The 23,854-nt window shown below is 49.3% G+C and overlaps 1 protein-coding gene and 3 long non-coding RNA genes across 5 annotated transcripts in view; all 4 read left to right on the top strand.

Annotated features, from left to right (window-relative positions):
* Positions 1-393: 393 nt before the first annotated feature.
* The window catches only part of LOC113974898, a 423,368-nt gene continuing 399,907 nt past the window's right edge, over positions 394-23,854 (top strand). The window contains exons 1-2 of the mRNA XM_027698460.1: positions 394-438; positions 491-753. Of these exons, the coding sequence (XP_027554261.1) occupies positions 407-438; positions 491-753 (295 nt within the window). The 5' untranslated portion in view covers positions 394-406. The remainder of the gene's footprint in view (positions 439-490; positions 754-23,854) is intronic.
* Positions 852-2,068, top strand: LOC113974901. 2 transcript variants are annotated; one of them, XR_003536680.1, is made up of 3 exons: positions 852-879; positions 1,140-1,265; positions 1,815-2,068. It is a non-coding gene; the product is annotated as an uncharacterized LOC113974901 (long non-coding RNA). The 2 variants fall into 2 exon arrangements; XR_003536679.1 differs by lacking the exon at positions 852-879 and having other exon boundaries at positions 887-1,265.
* LOC113974903 lies at positions 2,630-8,175 on the top strand. Its single transcript, XR_003536681.1, has 3 exons — positions 2,630-6,673; positions 7,562-7,674; positions 8,093-8,175. It is a non-coding gene; the product is annotated as an uncharacterized LOC113974903 (long non-coding RNA).
* LOC113974906 lies at positions 9,568-11,002 on the top strand. Its single transcript, XR_003536688.1, has 3 exons — positions 9,568-9,927; positions 10,653-10,720; positions 10,853-11,002. It is a non-coding gene; the product is annotated as an uncharacterized LOC113974906 (long non-coding RNA).

The raw sequence follows: 23,854 nt of genomic DNA, 5'->3' as shown, positions 1-23,854 counted from the left end.
GCGACCCCATGACCCCCCTGCGCCTCCCCCAGACAAGACGCCAGTTGTGATGCACGTGGTGACCCCGTAGTAGCTCTAGGGGGTCCCAGGTGACTGCAGGTGGTCCCAGGTGCCCCCTCCCCAGACCAGAAGATGGACACGACGTATATGCTGACACCCCTGTGCCCCTCGGTGAGCCGAGCGAAGGCTCCCCCTGGCGAATAAAACCCGGGAACTGCGGTCCCAGCGCGCCCCGAGGGCTCTGCCTGCAGTGCCGGGCGGGTTTCGCCAGACGGCGCCACCGAGCCCGTTGGTGCCGCAGCCCCGCCCCGCTCCCCCCGCCCCGCAGGTGCCGCGCAGGGACCGCCCCGGCCCGGCCCGCCCCGCCCCGCAGCCCTTTTCCCGAGCGCCGGCGGGGCCCCAGGGGATGCTTTGGTGTGTGCGGGTCGGGAGGAGCCGGTGAGTGTCGGGGCTGTGCGGGGAGGGGTGTTTTCCCACTGTCTTTGCGCAGGTTCAGCTCTTTGGGAACTGCCCGGGGGGCTGCCGGCCGGAGCCCCCTGAGGATGGGGCTCCCCCCGAGCACGGGGCAACCGCAGCCACCGGTGGGACCAGGTCAGCTGCGGAAAGGTTTCCTCATTGCTCCTATCTCCAAAGCAGCTGTGCCTCGTTCCCAGAGGCCCTGCCTGGGCAAGCCCGGCTCAGCACAGCACCAGGAGAGGCCGCACGGGAGGACGAGCCCGGCCAGGAACAGGACAGAGCACAGCCCCGGGAGAGGTGACACGGCAGGGGATGTGCGGTGAGTGCTCTGACACGGGCTGGGCTGGGGAGTCTGTGCTGGGGGTGTGCGGCAGGATTGGGCCCCTCGTGGCTTTGCGGAGGTGAGAGCGCCTTGTCCGCTGTGTTTATGGACTGGGGGAGCCGGGGGGCGTTTAGGGGCGCGTTGTGTTGGGCAGCGGGGGCCGGGTAAGCCCGTTATCTGCCGGGTGACCCCGGGGGGAGCCGTGGCAGGGCTGCGGGGCTGGTGCTCTCTGGGTGTCTCAAGTTTTGCTTTGAAATTCTAAACCCTTTCCCTGTGCAGGGTTGCGAGGCAAAGACTGCTTTAACTGGGTTTTTTTTGGTGCTGCATTAATGCTTTTTGCTCGTTCTGTGTCAATTTGCAGCCTGGCTCGTGGTTTCTCCTGGTGCTGGTGGAGTGGAGGTGAGTTGTGCTTCCTGCTGGGAGAGAGAAGGGCCTGGGGAAGCTGCTCCATGAACCACAGCTGTGCCGAGCCTGGGAGATTGTCCAGGTAAGAGCAGGGCTTATACTGCCAATGAGGAGCTGGGTTTTGCTGCTGGAAGATAGAATATGCACGTGCCTTTAAATGCAAGGACAGGCAGAAGCTGGGAGGGACCCTGAGCAGGTTTGGTGGCATGACAACAGTTTTAAAAGACCTTGAGTGTGGGGGAAGTGTCCAGGAAAAATGATTCCTTTTTTGCAGGGAGGCAGTTTGCAAGGACAGAGGGGTTGCTGTGCTCTCTAGCAAAAATAATCCCCTTGGGATGTACAGGGTGAGGAAATCTTGGCCACGTGTGGGCTGGAGCAAAGGTGTGTGGGTGCCTGTGTGTGACACCCGTGTGTGTGCAGGAAGGGGGTTCTGGTGCCATTGGAGCTGCCAGGGAGCCAAAAAGGGCACAGCTGTCTGAAAAAGGTGAAAGCTCTGTTGGCCTCTGTTGACACCAGCACCAAAGGAGATGCAAATTTTCCCCCTGTTGGTTGCAGGCTTCACAAAGCTCCCAGGAAAGGAAGGTTTAGATTCCACATCACCTTTATGCTAAAGGTTTCCTTGCTCTCTCAGCAGGATGTCGAGTGCCACCGTGTCCCTGAGGTCACCCTTTCTGCTGTTGGGAGAGCACGAGGTGGATGGAGAGGATCCCCAGGCATCTGCAGGCACAAGGGACTCGTACAACTGTGATTTTCCTACAGCCCTCATAAGGTGGACTTTGAGGGTACCATGGGTAATGTGCCAGCTCTCCTGCTGGAGTTTTTGTTTTCTGCTGTATTTGAATATAAAGAGTAAAACTAAAGTCAGGTCTGTTCTGGAGTATGTTACACTTGTGCAAAGCTCCTTCCCTCTGTTTATTTTCTGTTCTGGAAAGCACAGTCTGGGATTCCTGGGCACTTCCTATTAAATCACTCCATGAAAATAATATTGTACTAAAAGGGGAAAGGAGCTGTCTGTTTGAGATCAGATGTCCTTGATAAAAGCTTTATGTTTTTTCACTCACTAAGCTCTTAAAATATCTCACAGTGTGTAGGACTGCCTGGCTTCTAACACTCACCAATTGAGTTTTAGAGGTTTCTTTGAAGAGCTGATTTCAGGCAGCAAAATTGGCCCCCAGCAGGGACTCTGTGCCTGCTCTCCCGTGGCTCCAAGGGATCTCTGGGCCTTCACGCTGGCACCGAGATTTTCTCGGGAAGGGCCTCAGATCCCCGGAGCAGTCTGGGACACAGGCAAGATCCCCCTGCCTTTATAAATGAGGCCTTCTTGTGGCTTCCTACCCGTACACGTTGGTGGGTTCCAAAGAAGGACTCTTGAAATCCCTTTTGGGACCAAATTGGGCCCCCCTGGAGGGACAGTGCTGTTGGTGCCCCCCGGGCTAGGGCACCCTGAGGACTCCAGCGTGCACCAAAAGGATTATTCGGGGAGATCCTCTGGGTGCCCGGCCCTGGGGAGTTCAAAGCAATGTCCCTGGAATGGATTCAGGCATTCCTGAGAGTATCCCAGGTGTACCTGTCCATGCTAGACGTGGAGCTCTCTAATGGACTGTAACTGGGTTATAGAAGTGGTGCTCCAACTGCAAAAGCAGTGTGGGATTGGGACTAACAACTGAGCAGTGATGGTACAATTGGCTGTTTTCTCTTGAATGTAACTGTAAGAGCTCCAGGAGTGCCAGGTGTGTGTTCCAGTCCCCACCATTTGGTTTGCACATGTCCTGCTCAGACACAGGTCCAACTTCCTCAGAGGGAGAATTAAGGACTGGCGCTATTAAGGTGATTGGTGTGACAGGGGTTAAACTGGGAAAACATTGGGTAATTCCTCAGTTTCTATATTGACCAAACTCACCCAAACCTGTGCTAGGAAGAGATGGACTGGAGTCTCTGATCTCCTGGGCAGTTGTTCTGCATGACCTGGGAGCCTGTGGGATTAGACTGGACTGGGCAGACAGGGAGCAGTTTGTCCTGTGGAGTTGGGATGGGTTTGTTCAGAATGCCTTGGGAGGCAGGGCTGGAGAGGCTGCTCTGTTGGCTGTAGTGGTGGAAGGTTGTAGCAGGAGGGATGGAGCCTTTGACCTCCTGCTCCCCCCGTGAGCCCCGACGGGACCGTGCACTTGGCAATGGAGGGCCCCCCATTGCTGAGTCAGCGGTTCCGGGGGCCAGCAGGGATGGGATCAGGATGCCGAGCTCCGCCCAGGGCCAGGGCTTCAGATGTTGCACCCATGGAAAGAACTGAAAGCAGAGTGAGATGGAGGCCGAGCTCCAGCACAAGGATGGGTGAGAAAAGACCGTGGTCCTCAGGTGGAGCTTTGAATTCCCTGGAAAAATGGATCCTGTCAAATGGTTCAGGCCCTTGTGGGTGCTGGAGCAGAGGCCTCTTTAATTTATGGTCACCCTAAACAGTTGCAAGGACAGCAAGTTTTGACTGCAGGATGAGGTGGGAAACCAAGTGAAGTGGTACAGAGAAAAGCTGAGCTTAAAATTGGTCCTGTGGCAGAGCAGCCCTGTGCAGTGCTTGTTGCTGTCCCTGAGTGTCCCATTGCAGTGGATATTTCCAAGGGCTGCCTTGTGCTGGGGAACACTGGGGGCAGTTCCCTTTCCCTGGGCAGGGCAGGCAGGGCATGTTTCCCCCCACTCGAGGGTGGCTCCACAGTCCCACCCTCTGCCCTGGGAGCCTGGCAGAACACCTGGAGCCACTGTCCTTGCCAGAGAGGGGACAAGGGATGGTTGGATCGATGAGGGAATGGTTCAGGGAGTATAAGCACCATTAGAACGAGTAGTGCAGGACATGGAAAGGAAGGGGTGGAGTTAATCCAGACAAAATTCAAGCACCTGCCCAACCTGTGATATTTTAGGAACTCAGTGGCGTTGTGGTCACCAGGAAGTATTGCCCAGGACTAGGCAGGAGACTTCAGACTTGGTCACCCCCAGAGCAAGGTGGAGGCCCAGCAGTTTATTGGTTTGTTTGGGTTCTGGTGACAACAAGGTCCTCCTTTGGGACCAATCCTTGGCCCAGGCCATGAAGTCCCAGGACAGAAGTGTGAGTTTGAGTGGGAAATGAGCAGCAGGGAGGGTTGGAAACAGCTCAGGGAGCAATTCAACAGGCTCTGGATCTGTGGCCAATCTGAGGGGGAACTAAAGGTTCCTGCCAGTGATAACGATGCCAATTAGAGCCTCTGGCAGAAGTAGGGTGGGAAGGAAGCGCCCTTGAGGTTTGGGAATAGGAAGTTGCTGGAAGCCAGCCCAAGAGAGACCCTGTTGGAGAAGTGGCTCTGAGTATGTTCTTGGGCTTTAGTGGAAACTTAACAAATGGTAAGAGGGCCTGAAATCCCCATAAGGCCTTGGGTAAAAAGCTCCTCCCAGGACACACAGGCCAGGCCATGCTCAGGAAGGCAGCATCATGAAATGGAAATGGTGTATCCAAGCCAGAGCCAGAGCAGGGGTCGGGGCAGGAGCGAGGCCTCGTGAGGGAGTTGCCAACGGCCCTGTGGTTGAAGCAACAAGTGCAGATCCCCTGGGCAGTGAGCACGAATCACTGGGGAAATGGGGAAAAACCCCAGAGCAAGTGCTGGGAGAAGAGGAGCATGCATGGCTCACTGCTGAGTCAACCAAATCTGTCAGTGGGAAGCACTTTTGGAAAGCAGGAGCTTATAACCCATGCCAGAGTGGGTTCAAAATCACGATGGGGGGAGGCAAAAGTAGCTCGTGTGCTGAATGAGACACTGTACCTGTGGGAATTAAACAGGAAGAACTAGGGCAGTGTCAGATTTGTAGGGATTTGGGGTCAGTTGGCAGTGGTTTGGCTACTTGGCTCCCAGCTGTCACCATCACGGAATTAGGGATTAAATGCAGACAAGGAAAATGGGAATAAGTTCCTGTGAATAAATATTAGTGGAGGGAATGATATTGCCATGTTTTAGCTTGATATTTTACAGAAACTGTGGATCCTGGCCATCCTCATAGCCCTTGTGGTCCCTCTGGGCGATGCTGTTGGCCCCGGGCAGTTCCCTGGAAAAGGTGCCTGGGTGGGGTGACTTGGTTGGATTTGGATGGAGATGGAAAAGCAGCTCCGAAACAGGACACCGGGACAACGTGACCTGGGAAGCAAATGGACCTTGCCCAGGGGTCAGTGTCACTTTATGCCTGGGGGGACTCTATGGAAGGGCCGGGGTCTGTCGGGCTCATTGTGCAGGCAGCTGTTGGTGCCCCTCAGTGGGATTGTATGGATGTGATTCCATGGGCTGGGAGCACTGTTGCCATACAATGCTCTAGTTTCCCTTCCGGGGTCCGGGGGGTCTCCCTGGCATCGTTGTCCCCCTTGTGTGAGTGGTGCCAGTCACAGCCACAATGTCACAGCAGCGGTGCCTCCCCTGGGCTCTGCCTGCTGGGCTGTTCTGGGGAAGTGCTGCCAAAAGAGCAAAGGGATCAGCTTGGGCAGGGCATGGGACAGTTTGGCATCATCCTCCCGAGGAGAATATTGATCAGACTGTTGGGTACCTGCTGCCTGTGTCCTGCAGCCCAACATCATCAGGATAATAGAATTCCTTTCCCCATTCTTCTTCCAGTGCTCCCATCTTGCCCTAGACAGCGAGGCTGGGGGGACACAGGACTGGGAGGAACGGGAGCTGGTATTGGATTTGTAGACAGTGGAGACATGGAATCGCTTGGTAACCAATGGCAAAGAGCTGGGCCAGGTGTATCCCAAGAGCTGAATTTAGGAGCACAAGGGATGCCCACTGTATTTACCCCCCACCCTTCACTCCAGAATGTGATGGTGAGTTTGGGCAGCTCTGTAATGGTTCCCCAAGCTGTAATTGTTGTGCACAGGGGAACACCACTAACTTATGAACTGGGCTGAGTACACATGCCATAGTGTGTATATTGTAATGCAGAGAAATGAGGCAAGAACGACTTAATGAGAACCAGTGAACTGAGCTGGAGGACTGCATTCACATCCTGGATTGCAAAAATTAACTGGATTTTGTCTTCTGAATCGCTGCAGTGCACCAACTGATATCATGCTGGAAAAATAACACACTTCAATGTAAGTAAACCAGGGATTTTTGTATGTAAATACAAAATTATTGCCCTGCAAATTTAAAATAAAACTTGACTTGATCACCAAATGCAAACAGTAAATATAGGGGTCAATTAGTGACCTTTGGGCATCAGGTGGAACAACTCACTGCTCACCACTGGTGGGACATATTTACAGGATTCTCACCACCTGCTACAAAGTTTTAGAACACTTTAATCCATCCACTAATCACAGTCATTATACTGATTTTATGAACAATATGGAGTTGTTGTCTATGGTATCAATTACAAGAAGTTGTTTCTCGTGTGTCTCTGCCCTGCCCAGGGATCAAAGGACCAAAGGGAAAGGATGAGAAATTCCCTGAGAATTGAGCCCCGGGGCTGCTGCCCCTGAGGAGCAGGGTAAGGGCTGTGTGTGCTCAGGGGCCCTGGCTAAAGGCTGCAGGTGCTGTGAGCGTGTGCTGGGGAGAGGCAGGAAGGGTGTGTGCAGCTGTTCCGTGCCCTCCACCCTTGGCCCCACCGGGGCGCCTGGCCACCGCTCCAGGGGTGGCCAACGGGGAGCTCATGAGAACCTGCCCGTGCCCACGGCCCCACAGTGCCAGCCCCTGGCTCCATAACTTGAGAAGATGGTGTTCCTGCACGCCCAGCTGCTGTGGTGGTGGTCCTGTGGGCACCTCTTGCCCTGGCCTGCTGTGAATGTGTTTGTGTTGCAGCTCAATAAAGTCCCTTTCAGTGGTGATTGTGTCATTTTTGTGTCGGTTCATCTCCCCTTATCCCCTGCCCCAGTGGCTGCATCCCTGGCTTGTGCCTAAATGAACTCTTCCCCTGCAGCAGTTCCCTGCTGCTCCCAGAGAGGTGGAGCTGAGGCCCCTGAGCAAAGGGGAAAAGGATCCATCCAAGGCAGGCCCGTGCTCACCCCCTGCATTCCTCCAGCCTCCCTGCTGGACACACAGCCTGTTCCCAAACAGCCCCTGTTCCTGTTCTCTCTCTGTGTCTCCCCTCACAACTCCCCTCCTGTGATCTCCAGCTGCCCAGGCCCCTGTTTTTGAGGGGCATTCCTGGGCTGCTGCCCCCCCGTTCTTTATAAATGAAGTGCCAAGAGCCCCAAGTGCAGAGAGGTCTGCAGGGAATCAGTGCCAAGAGCTGCCTGTGTCTGCCTGTGTTCCCTGCAGTTCTCCTTCCTGTTCTCCCCTGGGCTGGAGAGACCTGCCTGCCCTGTGTTCATTGGAGCAGAGGGATGGGATTAAATTTGTCCAGAAGGTATGTTCACAGACACTCATTTTCTGACAGGCAGGACCATTTTCCTTTTGCCTTTCCCAAGTGCTGCCCAACACGGGGATCCGTGTGCTGGGACAGTGATTGGCAGGAGGAAGGGGAGCCTTGGCCTCACCTGCCCAGCTCAGGTGGGTGGCCCAGAATTGGGGTGGGCTGGCAAGGCATGAACATATTTCTGAGTTCTGGAGTGCCTTGAAACCTTTCCCTGTCAGGTTTCTCTCCCTCGTTTCCTGGGGTCCAGCATCCCAGGTGTCTCTTCCTTTGTCCAAAGTCCAGTGGCAGAGGATTGACTAACTCCCAAGGGGGGTTTGGAATGAAAATGATGCTGATCAAATGGGGCAAGGAATGCAGTAAGAAAAATGAGCCTCCTTTTAGTGCCTGAAGTAGAGAGAAATAAAAATGCTGGAGAAGGTCCCATTTTATTTGGTGTCCCCCCTGGATTTTTCATGGCTAAAAGTCTCTAGTGAGCAATTGAACAGAAGGGTGAAGGATAGGAGCCTTTGACTTTCCCAGTGCACTTAATTGCCTTGTTCTCCTCTCTTCCAGGCCAGGACAAAGCCCTGAATGCAGCCCAGCTCTGCCAAGTGCCTTGGGGTGTGAGCAGCCAAAGGCAAGAGGCTGCAGCCCCGCTGGCCGACGCTGGGGGCTCCTGGTGCTGCCCGTGGGGTGGGGGAAGTCAGAGGGACACATTTCTCTCCTCCTGGCTGTTGGCATTTGCTCCCTGGGCAGTGGATGTGTAAGGAAGGATGGAGTAGCAGGGAAGGGGAGTATTTCCAAACTGTATGAATGTTGCCCCCAGGTTTGGGATGGAGCAGTGATGGGGGTGGTTGGGTTTGGCCTGGGCCAGTCAGGATCTGCCATAAACGACCCACCAGACCCTGAACCCTCACTGGACATGTCCAGCCCCTCAAGTCATTAATTTTCAACAGAGGACAAATGATTGGTACTTGCTTCTAATCTGTGGAGAATTTCCTTTGGAATGATCAACCAGAGAGTGTGTCACTGCAAAGCATCTATTTGGGTCTTTTGTTTGTTTGTTATTTCCTCTCTGGCTTAAATGAGTTTGATGTCCTCCTGTTAAGGAAGCAACCTGTTTTTATCTTGAAATTTGGAGTGGTTTGGTTTGTTTAGGGTTTTTCCCCCACTGACTCGGGCCTTCCGTGCATAGTCCGTGTTGTCCTACAGGACTGCTTTGCTTCTGGGTCAGAGAGAGAGAAGGGAAGTGGCTTTTCCTCATCTTGAATGTTTCCAAGCAGAAGTGGGGCATTGTCCTGCCCCTCCCCAAAGCACTGCAGGCACCTGGGAGTAGCTCAGGGCTGGCCCAGTTCTCTGAGACAGAACCATGGGGGAGAGGTTTAAGTACTAATCACATCTCTGGTGTCACTTGGTTGCAAAGATTGGGTCCTACAGTCTCAGAGTGTTAAGGAAAACAAGGAACTTCTGTTCTTCATGGCAAACCTTCTGCTATTCCTTGTGCAGTCTTTGAGTTCTGTTGTCCGAGTTCCCATCCAGGATCTTTCTAAGAGAACCTGTTAGAAATTTAGAGGTAGGATTAGAATTTGGGTCTGCTGCCTACCCAACTGCCTCCAAATCCTGCTGGACTGGAGTGATGAGTGCTCTCAGCACAGGTTATTTCTTAATATTGTGTGGCTTTCCCTCAGCTCTGGGTGAGGAATTGTGCAAGCAAGGCCTGTGTGCCCGTGGGTGTCTCCCGTGTGTGTCCGTGTGGCAGGGCTGGGACAAGGACTCGTGCAGGGACCGAGTTGGCACTGGAGCTGCTGCCATTCTGAGCTATTGCCAAGGGGTGGGTAGAGACCATCTGGGAGGCTGTTCCCAGGATTCCATTGGTAGCTGGATCTCCCTCCAGCTGCAGCAGTCAGGGGAGGGTTCTCCTTGTCCAGCCCAGTGGCTTCTGCTCAGCCTGGCCCAGAGTGGGGCTGGGGCAGGTTCTCCAGGGAACTGGAGCCAGCCCTGAACGGGGCTCTGGAAAGCAGGGAGCTGCAGGGACTGATGTTTGCAAAGTTGGGGTGAAGTTTGTCAAAGCAGCAGAACATTCTCATTCTTGTGGGTTTGTGGAGTCCGTGTTGGTGCCCAGGAGAACTGGGTCAGACTGGGTTTTGTGGTCCGAGAGCTGCAGCCCTAAATTTGGCAGGCTGTGTGTGATGGAGGTGAAGTGGTATCCCCAGAGGCTGATGGTTTCTGTCTCCAGGTATGCCCAGGACACTGCTAATCCTGAGGGATCTGCTCTGGGTCCAGGCTGTCCGTGCTGGAGTGCCCTGGTGGCTGCAGTCCCTGAGCCCGCAGAGACAGAGAGAGCCCCGGCCCGAGTGGCCTTTGGCACCTTGTCCTGAATTTGGGGTGAGCCTGGGAGCGTGTGGAAGGTGAGAATGAGGGCTGTGTTTCCAATGCATCATCCCTGGGAAGATCCTGTTGTTCCAGAGCGCTGGGGACAGTTTGGGCTTGGCAGCTTCAGAGCTGGGTTGGAGCTATCCCTGGAAAGAATCAGGAGAGTGGAGTTTTGTCCCAGTGGTGCTTTCACACCCCACTTGACAGTCTGGGCTTTGTGTTTGAGGTTGTCCTGTATTTGCTCTGCAGATAATGTGCCCTTCCCAATTCAGCCCAGCAGATCCCAAGGGCTCTGACGGGAATATTTGTTCTTTCCTTCCCTTTGGGATAACTTCATCTCCAAACTGCCAGGAGCAATTCCTTAATTTCTCCTGGAGAAAACCAAGTGTCAGAGGCAGTTTGCCAAGGAGGCCAGAAGTGTCTTTGGAGCAGAGAGTGCTGCCAGCTCCGTGTGCCTGTCCCCAGCCTGGCACTGGCCACAGGGACACACTGGGCACAGACCATTAGAGGGAACAAAACCACTGCCTGCCACAGGGTTTGTCCTGTGCCAACCAGGCCTTGGGCAGGAATTGGACTGGGCAACTCCATCAGCTGCTCTTCCCCCACAAAGCACCATCCCCACGGGCATTAATGACGTGCCCTGTGCCCACCGCTCACCGTCCACCCAACTGAAACCAAAGCAAGGCTTGCTTTGCTTTGAACAACTTAAAATAGCTTTAAAACAAAATAAATCACTTGTTTCTTCTTTTTTTTCTTTTAGATGCTGGAATTGCCTCTCTGGGTGTATGCTGAGCTCTGGCTGCAGGGGACTGTCAGGCCTTGGTGGCTGTGAGTTCATGTTCTTCTCACTGGGAAACTGGAAATAGTTCTTCATTAGATTGCAGAAATGTTTTCTGAAACCTGTCCCCTTCTTTGTGCCTTTTGCTGACAGATCTTCTCTTTCTGCCTTTGCATGTACAGCTGTTCCCTGATGTCCATTCACTGGCCTGAATTCCTTGCAGCTCCCAGCTGGGGAAACCTGGGATAACATGGCAGGGACAGAGGTAACATTTGTAGCTGCAAACTTGGGGTAATTTCGAGGGGACACAGCAACTGTTTCTGTAGGAAAAGGTGAGGTGCTGCAGAGGGGAGGGAGGTGGCATTTTGGAGGGGTCCCACTGAGAGGGGAGTGGAGAGCCTGGGGCTGGAGTGTGAGTTATTAAACAGGGAACAAGGGAAGGATGCTTTGGAGGGAAACACTCAGGGAACGTGTAGGGATGGAATGGAAATTTGGGACGTCAGGAAGGGAAAATCGGTGATGTAGAGGAAGGGAAATGTTGGGGGTAAAACTTGATCTCATCTGTAGAGGGCAGAATGACCATTTAGAGGTAAAGTGAGGCAGTCAGTGTTGGGCAGGTAGGGAAAATTTCTGTTTGTAAAATTTCAGGTGCTCTGTAGCAGAGAGGATGTACCTCCTGATGGACACTGAGGCAGTCAGCACTGGGCAGGAAGGGAAACCTTTGGGGGCAAAACTTGAGGTAACGTCCAGGACAGAGAATGAATATTTTGAAGGATAAATGAGGTACTCAGTGGTGGAGAGCTGGGGAGTGTTTTAGGGTAAACTTGGGTTAGTCCACAGGGTGGAGAATTAACATTTATTTGTACAGAGGAGCTGATTACATGTGGGTAGGTAAGGAGAATTTTGGGAGTAAAATCTGGGCAATCTGTAGCAGAGTGAATGAATATCTTGGTGTAAAGTGAGGCAAGTCAGTGGTGGGCAGGTAGGGAAAATTTCTGTTTGTAAAATTTGAGGTCACATGGAGCAGAGAGAATGTACATCATGAGGTAAACTGGGGTAATCAGTTGTGGACATATGGGGAAAATTATAGGGGTAATGTCCAGGGGACAGAAGGAATATTTTGAGTTAAAACTTTGGGGGTTTTGAACGAGGTTATCTCCAGGGGAGAGAAAGAACATCATGAGGTCAGCTGAGGTAATCAGTGGTGGCCAGGAGGGGACATTGAGGGCAGAAATCTTTGAGGTAATCTCCAGGGTCCAGAATGAATCCTGAGAGGTGCAGAGGAGGCACTCAGGAGTGGACACCACAGCAGGCCCAGGGAAGGTTCTGGGGGTAAAATGTGTGGCAGTGTCTGGCAGAGAGAATGAACATTTTGGGATAAACTAAGGCAGTCATCAGTGGACAGGTAACACTTGAGAAACTCTCCAGGGTCGAGAATGAATATTTGGAGGTCAAAAGGAGGTAGTCAGAGGTGAGCAGGTGGGGAAAGTTTTGAGAGTAAACTTGAGGTGGTCTGTAGGGTAGAGCATGAACATATTGAGGTATACATGAGGTGATGAGATGTGGAGAGGTAGGGAGAATTTTGGGGGTAAAATCTGTGGCAGTGTGCAGCAGAGAAAAGGAACATTTTGGAATAAAGTGAGGCAGTCAGTAGGGGAGAGGCTGAGAAATTTCTGAGGGTCAAACTTGAACAAATCTGCAGGGCAGAGAATGAATATTTGTAGGTCCAAAAGAGGTAATCAGGAGTGTGCAGGTAGGGAAGACTCTGGGGGTTAAAGAGGAGGTAATCTCTAGGGCAGAGAATGACTCCCTATGAGTTGAGTGTGATTTGGATTTCTCCCTATACACACTCCCTATTGGGGCAACAGCTTTGCCTACCAGTATTGTCAATTAACTTCAACTTACAGAACCCAAGACAATTACGCTAATAAAAGAGCCAGGAAAAGTAGCTTTGCACTGAGCTGCACCAAAAAAAAAGGAGGTCACTTAACAAAAGACTCTACAGCAAGTCTCAGACTACTTACAAAATCTTCCACTCCTGCTGCTTTATCGCCCATCCCCCTAAATGTTTGTCAAGAGGTTTAGCAGTGGTTTTTCCAGTAACATAGGTCTATATACTTTCACATTTTCTACAGCACAGTCCACTTTAAACCAGATGCTAAGCAATGTCAAGGAAGCAGGTACCTGAATTATCAGGGCACCAGGATACAGCTCCCAGTTTCATTCCTGAATGGACTTAGTGTTAAGGCATTTAACAACTGTGTAAACATCACTAGAGTGCTCTGAGGGAATGATCTCCAGCAAAAGCCCATTTCTGTAGGAAGCTGACAGGTGCAGAATCATGCTAGCTAGCCAGCTTCTGGGAAAAAGGAGTTTTCCTTAACAATTAGATATGATGCTGTCCCAGCCAATAAATCCCAAAGCTTCCCCCTCCCTTAAGCACTTGACTGCTGACAGAGTACACAGCCTGTCATAGCAAATCACCCCAACTTGCATCCTGCTTAGTGAATACACCAGACTGCAGGAAACTTTAGCCTATAAGGTAAAATGAATCCCAATTCCCCGTTTCCCACACCATGAATACTTGGCAAAAACAAAGCTTGATGTCATTATTGGGTGGGTGTCAGCAACTTGTTTAAGTGAGCCATTTGATAAGATGTAGAGCTTCCTGCGGCGTTGCTGCTGTTTGGCAGTGTGTTCCTTTCTCACAAGGTGGGGGCAATCTGGTCAATTTATTACGGAGAAAAAAGGGCAGTTATTCTGCCTAGCAAGTACTTCTGCTCCCTGCAGGCCAACATCTGGATTGCATTATCACTGAAGCCAAACCACTTCACAGATTGGGCCTAGAAAAACATCAAGGAGCTACCAGACAGATGTGTTTTGCAACCCTCTACTATGGTGTGAGCTTCAGAATTTGTGCAAATACTGTTTTCTGTCATAGACAACCTTTACATATATAATATCGGTCATCTTCCACAAGTTTTCTTTCCCTAAGTCATCTGTTGTTTATAGCTCATGCTAAGGGAAATACAGCCTATCAATAAACAGAACAATCCCCCAACTATTGCTCTGATTCTCACCACGTTTCTCAACCAAATGACTCACCAAGTTCATGTGTGCAGCTCTAAATGAAATAAATCAAGGGACTAAATGAAAAAAAAAATTATTGCACCAAGCACAACTGTAAATTGAAAAAACTTTCACTTTGACAGCTTTCATGTCAGAGTTCTAGTGCCAATTCTTATTAATCTTATGAATAGGAAAGGAAATACAGAGGTGAGAGCCTGAACCAAGCCACCTGATCTAGATGAATACTTCTGTGTCCAAACAGGATGCTGCAAACTTCTGACGTGCCATTCTCTACATTGCCTGTGGAAAGGCAGCCCCAAAATGCAGCAGATATACTGCCCTAGCCCTAGAATCCAGCCATGCTTCAGGAAAGAAACAACAGGGCTACTAACCAGATTGTAGTCCAGAGGAATGGTATAAGATTTGCCTCTGTGGGAGTCTGTGATATTCTTTAATGCCTATCAAGTTTCCACTGTGTGGAAGTAACCCTTGATTTTTCAGTAAAAAGAGATGAAAATGTCTTTATGTATCTTTAGATCTTCATTAAGCTGCTACATCTAGCAAGAGATTTTTCTGAAGCACCTCAGAGGATTGGACCATTCAGTTTCTCTTGGTTTAATTGAGTATTCAAATCCCCAGCCACTTTTGAAAATTGTGTCTTTAAAGCTACATTCATGCATAGGTGACTCAGCTACAGAAATGGTAACACTATCTCAATTTATGAAAAGAAATTACTCTATTGAAGCCTCACAGGCAATCCCCTGGGGTGGGAAGGAAGCACAACCTGGTGTGAGTATGAAAAGAGAAAAGGTGTATGTAAAGCCTACTGAAAGCTACAAGTGTCACAGCAGAGCAATCATGGATTTCTGTTTGAAGTTCGCAAGTGTAATGCATTTCCACAAATTCAGATCTTATTCACAGACTTTATCTTCAGATTCTATCTCAAAAACAGAGTGAAACCATTTATGGAGCTCTTCTTTTATCTTCTTGCTTCAGATATGCACTGAGTGTTCTTGCTCTTTCATCAGAGAAAAGGTTTGCCTAATATCCCAAATAAGAAAGGGATAATAACATCAACAGTTAAATAAAACAGACACAGTGTTGTGTTCCAAGATTTACAGGTGCCTGAGAGGAAGATGTGTCCTTCCCTCTCCTGTCTTAAAGCAGAATGAAAGTGACAGGGGGAGATTCCTCTGTGGAAGAGACAAGGGGCTAGAAAGTTTGTCAGCTGAAAGGCAAATGAGACTGAACCATTTGACTTTTCATGGAGATCTCCCCCCACCTCTGGAAGGAGCCGGCACAGCATGGATGGGTGTCCTGTTAACTCCCTTGCTGATCTGCCTATAACATGGCATGACCTCAAGCTTAGCACATTCTGACTCTCAAGCACAAGCTGGGCACACTCAGGTAGTTGTGTTCTTTCATTTTCTTCTCTTAAAAGGAAAATTCTTACTATCAGTATTTAAGCAGTTCATATAGTGCCCTACTTCACTCAGGAGGGCTGATGACTTTACCACAAAGCATTTATAAACCAGAAAACACAGCTAAATGGAAGAAAAACTTCCTGCAACAAGAGAAGGATTTGTTCACCACGGAAAGAAAACATTTCAGTCTTGTGTTTGGGAACCTGTACTTTCTTTCATCACAAATGAGAGGGCACTAACAAAGCAGAACATGGACAGGATATTAATGTTGGCAAAACAGGGTGTTTTAGTGGTCCCCAAAGTGCTTTTTACCCCCTACCCTAAGCCAGCCTCTAAAGATGCCAGATGAGCAGTGCCTGGTCTGCTCACCTGGGTGCCTACCCTTCCAGAGTGTGAATGCCCTTTCCTCACTGCCCCCAGTCAGCTGTGCCTTGCTCGGCCCACGTGTCTGCTGGGTGCACTTAGTGCTGTTCTGCAGCTGACTTCTCCTGGGCAGTGGTTCTCTTTTCCAATACCAAATCACTGCCTTCAAGCTCTGCAAAATCGCTGTTTTCAGGGGATGTGAGTTTTCCGGCGCTGGCAGATACTTCAGCCTTCCTAAAGGCTCGGAAGACACGAGCAGTGCAGCACATGGGCAGAACTCTTTTGCAGTGGATCCTGTTCTGCCGGTGCAGAGTCACTTGTCAAGGACAATAGCTGTTGGCAGAGCATTAATATGACAGAGTTGGGCGTGCTGCCAAGGAAAACACTCTTTTGTGGTTTATGCAATGTTTTGCTGGCCTGTCATTTTGAGATCGCCATTGACGGCAAACTGAAAACTGCCTTTCACCATTATTAGAAAGAAAAAAGAGACTACTCAGCAAAATGGGTAATGGACTTTGCTGAAGCCCCACAGCAACAAAAGCAGGTCGGGTAGATCATGCATGTGTGTGTGTGTGTCTAGGCTGCTGTGAGCCCTCTGTGTTCCAGGAGCCCTCCACGGTGGGCAGAAAAGGTTTACCCTCTACAGAATGAGGCTGCAGGGAGGCCCTCTTTACAGTGGCTTCTGAGAGAACTCTGAGATGATGCTGGTTGCATGAGACAAAGAGCCTTTCAACTTCAAAGATGTTGGCTATAGGGCCATCTTTGTACATGGAAATTCTGCCTCTGTTGCCCCAGGGATCGTGGGATTATCTAAATTGGCCTTAAGAAGCTGACTGGCTTTTGCACAAGAGGTCTCCTGGCATTTAACAAACTAAGTGGGCAGTTACAACTGGGGACCATGAGGTTTCAATTATTTCTTGAGATGTCTGAATTAGGAAGAATAGTGCTTATTGATTCTCATCCTGTCATTCATCCATGGGAAGTACCATTGGATGCTTGGAGAAATGCTGTGTCTGAAAGGCTAAATGCCTGGAACAATTTTAAGTCACAGAAAGGAAGGAGCTGTGTGGCTGTGACCATGCCAAGACATTAGTGATATCTGTGACTTCTCTGATGTCACAACCTGATACTCAAGGATTGCTCTTCTCTCTAGACACTTGCCACTTCTAACCTTCCCCTAGTACTCACGCTTTTGGTCTCCTAACCCTTAAAAAGGAGCCTGCTTCCTCTCTGCTTACACAGGCACTAAAATAAGGTAACACAGATGAACAATACTTTAATTCTAAATGACAATGTTCAGACAGATTCATTGTGATCCAATTAATCCATTTTATCTTACAGCCTGTATGTCAGGAGACTCTGAAAAGAGTCCTGAAGAACCCAATCTGCTGATGAAACAAAGTATCAGCTGAGGCTTTTGAGACTGCCACGGTACCGCATTCCCCTGGGTAGGATCCTGCCCAGAGATGGGAATGATGCTGCGTGATGCACCTGATCTGATCACTGGACAAGCTGCTTGCAAACAAGTGGAAGCACATATGCCACTGAGGGATGGCAGCCCTGCCTCACATACTCCTAGAAACCCCCTGAAATGACCCACGCAGCCTGTGCAAGTGAAATTAAGTGCCTGTGTCCGAGGCTGTTGTTGGGAGGCTGGTTCCTCTCTCTGGCTGCTCAAACAGCAGCAGCACAAGCTCTTCAGGGAACGGGAACACGGCCTGTGTGCGGCAGGGCATGAGCTCTAGATTGCTGAATCAGCAGAAAGCTGCTTTTCTCTCATCTCTCTGCAGCCTCCTGGAGTTCCATAGCAAAATGTTTTTAAGACAGCACTGAAGCATTTCCTTTTCAGATGGAGCTTCCTGTTTTGCCTACGTGGTCCGTGTCTATGCTTTGCACTGCCCCCTCTTTTCCCTTCCCTGTCTGGGATGGATGTTGCTTTTTGTACCTCTGGTGTCCACGTGGTCAGTGCACGAGAACTGCAACTGCCTCTCTGTCACCTAAAAAACAGCCTTCTCAAATACTGAACTCTCTGCACAGTTGAATATCAAGGTGGTTTCAAAAGATAAAAACAAAAATTTTCTGTGGCTTCCAACAGATTTTAAGATGTCATTGCTAAGCCATTTTTTCCAGATATTTGATTTGGTACGTTATGAAGAGAACTCACTGGGATAAGCAGGTGTTTGTGTCTCCTGGGTGCAGGTGTACAGAGAGACTTTGAATTCAGAAGGCATGAAACAGCCTTCACCCATGCTTAACCAGGTGACTTGGCTTTCAGAATAACAGGATTTACATGGCACTGGATGACACATAACATGCTAACCTTTGTGACCAGAAGACTGCCACTAACGTTGTGCAGGTCACTTTATTTAGCCATGTCCTGGCTAGAAAGCACATCAAGACCTCGGAAGGGAAGATTATGCTACAGTTACAAAGAAGCTGCTGATTGACTCTATGGCTCAAGAGCAGTGGCTACCTATGAGATGGTGCCCCAGTTCTGGAAAGGAATTGCCTTTGGCTACAGCTCCTGTTCTTCAGCCCAAGCACCCTGCACCCTGTAACCTGCATAAAATAGCACATGGGACATCTGACAAGCTGGTATGAAGGGATAATGGTTTTGTGCTGAGAGCCAAGAGCTCCAGGAATGAGAGAAGCTGGGCCTACCAGTTATACAGGTGTGTTGCACTAGGGGGGCTCAGTGACGTGATTAAGTTCAGATCTGCTCTACATTAGTGAAAAAATGCTGTTCTTCAGAGATTGAGCTGTGATGAGGTGAGTATTGTACCAAGAAACTAGTGAGGTGACACCCAAGCCATGGATGACTTGTGCCTCAGATCAGAGTGGCTGGTCATGCTGGTAAGAGATTATGGCACGCTGTTCCCTCCAGGCTCCAGGTAAGGCTTTGCTGTAACTTTCCTCTGGCAGAGGGACAGCCAGACTGCACTTAATACAAGTTAGATTTCCCTGAAGGACTTATGTAAGTGGGGAGCAAATGCCTCCTACTTCAAAGTAGCACTGCTTCAGGGACAAAGCTAAAGGAGCTCAGAGAGGCAATTGGGGAGTTAATTGCACCTTTGATGTATCCTTATCTTATCAGGATATGCAGATATAAGACCTCTGAGAGGCTAGCCAAGTGCTAAATTGTTGGCTATGTAAAGACTGAGTCGATGGGCCTTGTTTCCTTAAGGTGAGCAAGTCCTGGAGGACTTTAATCCTAGAGCATTAAGAAAATAAACTGACATTGCAAACTATGAACTGTAACTCTCCTCCATAAAGCAGCAGACGTAAGTACATGGGACAAAGGCCTGGGATACACAGAGCATGTTGCACCTCTGGGGATATTTCAAGTCGTCTCTGCTTCTGAGGTTCAAGGACATCATCTCTGAACTCAAGTGGCTGCTCTTTGTAAACAAGATCCTGATCCACTTGCTTCAGTTCCTGCAGAAGAGCCTGCTCTGGGGCTGCCTGCCAGCCAAGAGCCTGCATTTTATTATGCTGGAATACAGAAAAACCCTCTTTAATTTTCAGTACAGGGAGGCCTGTCTTTGGGCTTCGTGAGGCACCTGCCCTTCCATCTGTTTGCTTGTTTCAGCTCTCCTGAAGAGAAGTGGTTAGGGAGGGATAAGCACTGTAAGGCTTGAAGGCTCTTCTTTTTTTCTTTGCCTATATTATCTGCTTAGCAGTTAAAACCAAGGAGGTTCTGACTACCTTTGTGACTTTGAGATGTTGCCACTTTTAATCTGAGCCTAGGACAGGAGGATAGCCATCTGTCAGAAGTGTAATTTTGATGAATATCAACTTGGCAGACTGATAGGGGAAATGCAATCACTTGCCCCCAGACCTCCTACTTGAGCAAAAAAAGGATGACTTAGCAGAGCACTTCTGAAAACGGAATATCCTGGTTATCTACGTTCTTTCAGATCAGCTTAATCTTCCAAGTGCCCTCCAAAGATAGCCTGAGTGACTCTTTACAAACGGTGTGATTGAGTCCTGAGCGTACAGTGCTTTCTCCAGCTGCCTTGACCTTCGACAGCTGAACTGGACGGGCAGCTATCAGTTCTCCTGGGTGTTGTGTTCTTGGCTAATCACTAAGCCCAAGCACTTAAGGTTATATGGGGAGCAGAGGGAAAGGCATGATTCCTGCTGCAGTGCAAAGTAAGAATCCCTGCCTCACAGCCTCTGATTTTTACACTTCTATTTCTGTCAGCTCAGGCTACCAGAGGGTTCCAACAGTTCACTTCTCTCCATATCAATTGTAAGGTTGAAGAGACTGGAATGTTCGCTAAAGAGGATGAGTTATGGGACAAAACAAACTCCTCTCTCTCAGCAATTGTGAATTCAAAATTAAGGGGCTTTAATCGAGGAAATGTGGAAAAAAAAGGTATCGGTGAATACTTCTCTGTCCTTTAGCGCAGTGCCAATCGTGGCCCGCAGGGGGCGCTGTTGGATCGCTGAAGTTCACCCCCAACAGGACTCGCTGCGGGTCTCAGGTGATGGTGCCCCAAAAGCTCCTCCTTCTCTCCCAGCGAGTGCAGAGACCCTCCGATGAAACACAGCAGATCCGGGCTGGGGACAAGAGACAGCTCCCAGGCCAAGCTGAAGTCAGCAGTCCGGGCTGACCAGGACGGGCGGTCAGACAAACAGACTTCCAGGCCTTCTCTCCAAATGCTCCGCACACAGACCCTGTCTCCATCCTCCAAAGAGAACTCAGCAAACTACTCTCTCCTGTCCGAGCAGAGCCAGCCTTCGAATGGGCCATTAGCTAGGAATGTAGCTCGGCTGGCTAAATCTTTTGTGAAACTAAAAAGAACTCCGTTCTTTTCTTACAGTGAAGCAGGGAAAGGAAAATTCACCTCTCAGAGTCATAACCTATGACAAAGGTAAAAAGGCCTTTCCTTCCAGTTTGCTGGAGCGGTGTGCCCAGCAGAGGCTGAAGGAGTGGCATGGCACATGGGTAGTTAACAGTCTTGTTTTCCCATCTGCATGGGAACACAACTGTTCCTCTAAAGCTACCGCTCTGTGCAATAGGCTGCCGTCCTTCCTGACTCTCTGCATCCGGCAGCAACTTCCTCCCTTCAGATAAAGTGAACTTTATCTCCAGAATTCTTAGTAACTAGAGGAACCAGCGAGAGGGGCAATCACAAGATCTGCTGGTATGAGCTAGGCTCTCCATGCTGAAGCTCAGCATGCCTTCCCTCACAGTGCCCACAAGAGCAATTTCCCCTTCTACAAGGCAAGCAGCAGGGGCCACACAGCTCTGAGTCCTCGCACACAACGTTGTCATGCAAACAGGTTTAAAGTAGCTCCTTAAATGCAATGCAGCACAAGTGTCAACACCACATTCTCAGGTTTGGTTTATGTACTCATGGTGGGGTTAATAGATAGAGAACTTAAGGGCTCATGTTCTGCTTGTTGCATTTGGATTTTGTGACACATTTTATAGTCCTTAAAGTGCACTGCTTTAACCACATATATAAGCACAAATTATATACACATGAACTGTGCACTCAGTTTCTAGTCCTACTGTTTGGTCATGAGTCAAAGGTCAGAATTATGGATGATGGTACAAGTTCAACTCTAAATTATTCTCTAAAAGACTTCCCTGTGTGTGTCTATTTGGAGAAATTCTGGCAAAGAACATTGGCCTTTAATTACAGAAGGGAAAAAATGAAACAGAAAAATGTTTTGAAATGCTATATAACAGAAGTAGGATTATTTTGAATCTGGATTTTAGAGTTTCTGAAACCACCTTTCTGACTGAACAGTGAAGCTAACAATTATCTGTTTGTATGGAGTTCATATGATACCAATGTCTTTAGGAACAAGACTTTAGGGCTCACTAAGCCAGGAATTTCTAGGACCATTGGGTTCTCTCTGCAGATCTGTAACAGTCTTTATGTCACTTAGCACCAATCTGATCCTGCCACCTCTTCTCTGTGCAGACTTGAGACTGCTTGAAACAGGTGTTTCTTCTGCTGTGCTAGAGCCTCAATGTCCTTCTAAAATAGTAAGTTGTCTCAAAAAAGGCACCATAATTTACTTGATGGAAAGAGGATGTAAATCAAACATACACTGACATTCTGGCATTACTTTGTCTAATAGAAAATAAGTGGCTTTGTTCGGACCATAGAGCACTCTCATATTCATTTTCTGAGACTGGGATTAAGAGTTGTACCTGACATTTGGTGTTGTACAGTGGATGATCAGTCCCTGCTGCACCAGGTGCTATTCAAGGCAAAAAAGCAATTAGGTAGTAAATAGCTCCGAGGTTCCCGTGGCTGTGCTCCAATGCTGTCAAATGTCCATTGTTCTCCAGTGTCTGACAAGCTGAGAGCTTTTAGTGGGGACTGTGAAAGGGTTTCTCTCTTCACTGCTCCTACTAGTGACACAAGTGTGGGACCCTGATGTCTTTGAGACACCTGTCAAGTGTGAGTTCACCTTTCAAGCCATCCTTCATGAAGACCTTCCTGTGCTGGCAGCCAAAGAGGCCAGTGTCAATTCAAAGTGGGAAGGAATCCAATAAGCAGCTTGTACTTGTTCTTTCTGTCCCTGGGTAAGCTGGATTCGTAAGTTATTGGAGAGGGAGGGGGAGGAGGTAAGAAATGCAAACAGCTCTAACCAGCTGGAACTAGCTCTCTCCTAGCTGGACAGTTGCAATTTGTCAAACAGAAACAATGCCTAACTGTTCTCCTTGCGAGTAAACATGACCGGAACAAAGCCCAGCTGTATGTGTGTGTGCTGGTGAACCTCCTTGCACTTACTTGGCTGGCTGTCCACGTGCTGGTCAGTGTGTGGCTTGTCTCTTTTAATCAAAGACAAAAGGAGAGGGATGGGCAGGCAGTGACAGGCAAACATAACCCTTGCACGCACTGAGAGACCTGCAGTTTTTCTCTGCTGGGCCCGTGGTCTCTCTCTGGTGTGTCTGAAAGATTTCTGCACACAGTTCCATGTCCTTTCTGACTGTGGAATCTCAAAACAGTAACAAGATGTAACTTGTTTTGTCACTGCTCCTAGTGATGGGAGGGAAGAATGAGGGGAATGTGTCCCATGGTGCCCAAGTGAAGTGGAAACAGAACAGTGAAGTTCTGATGAAATGAAATAAATTAGGCTAATTAGCCTGTCCACTTAATTAAAATTAGTTTCTTTGTGTCGGTTTATCTGTGTTATATGCCATGGGGGGGAAGAGCTGATGTGTGTCTGTCTAGGAGCATCCTGAAAACTCTGACATTAGGGAGGGAAAACAGGTGGGATGGTGAAGTGTAGGACAGAGAACAGGAATGCTGGAACTAGAAAAAGAAGCACTGGGGTGATGCAGATTGGACGCTCAGTTTAATTTACTTTCAGACAGTGAAGGATTTCTCATCAAGATGACTTGATGCTTCAGTCTGGATACAGCAATGAGAATAACAGGCAAAGGAATTGCCTTCCCCACAGGCACAGGGACAGGCTGTGTCATTAAGTCCCTGCAAACAGAGCATTAAAATCCCTGCTCATTTTCTGTCTGCTTTCCAAGAACTGTGAGGAAGATGAAGCACCGTGTTCTCCAGTTATGCCCTGGCTACACTATTCTCTCAAAGCCTTTCAGTGCCAAGGTCTCTGCCACGACAGTGGTCTCCTCAGCTGCCACCTTTCAGTTTGTTCTGACCATGGAAGACAATGCCAAATGGCAGCACAAACTGATCCTTGGCTCACAGTACTTGGCAAACCAACCCTGGAACTGATTAGCCTTTAACTTCACTTATCTGCTTAACAGCCCAGCCCTCTGAAGTCAGAGACTGGCACTGGTGCCAGCAGACTCGGGCCGGTGACGCTGTGCTGGCTCATACCGAGTCTATATCCCAAAGGTTTCCTTTGGGGTGTACGGAAAGCGCCTCAGGAAGGCCGAAGAATGAACGGCTTATTTTCTGATGCACAGGGGACTAAGCTTGCCAATACCCAAAGGCAGGAGAGGTTTCTGAAGCCCTCTGTGATGAAACAAAAGACTGGCAACATTTAAATAGCCAAGGGTATGCTGTAATGGCCTATAAGAAGTTCCCAGTTAAAAGTGAAACGTATCCTGATTCCCCTAACTTAATATCTTAGACTTCAGGAGACAGTGCTCATGCAGAATGGGTGGTCTTCACAGTGTCCTTCACTAATCCCCCCTTAGGTCAGCCCTACCCTTTAAGGCACTTGCATCCCGTTTCCAACTTGTCTGTTGCAAATCTGGGGTTGTGAGGGTTGGGGATTTTGCTCAGTTGCTCACTGTAGAAAAACCAAAAAGCTTTTGAAAACTTCCAGATAAAAAGAGGTAATTGTGTCAGAACTGAGAAACAGGGCATTGCCAGACTC

The sequence above is a fragment of the Neopelma chrysocephalum genome, unplaced genomic scaffold (assembly GCF_003984885.1).
Source record: "Neopelma chrysocephalum unplaced genomic scaffold, ASM398488v2 Primary Assembly neopelma1_128, whole genome shotgun sequence".
NCBI lineage: Eukaryota > Metazoa > Chordata > Aves > Passeriformes > Pipridae > Neopelma > Neopelma chrysocephalum.
This window is presented reverse-complemented; position numbering and strand designations above follow the sequence as displayed.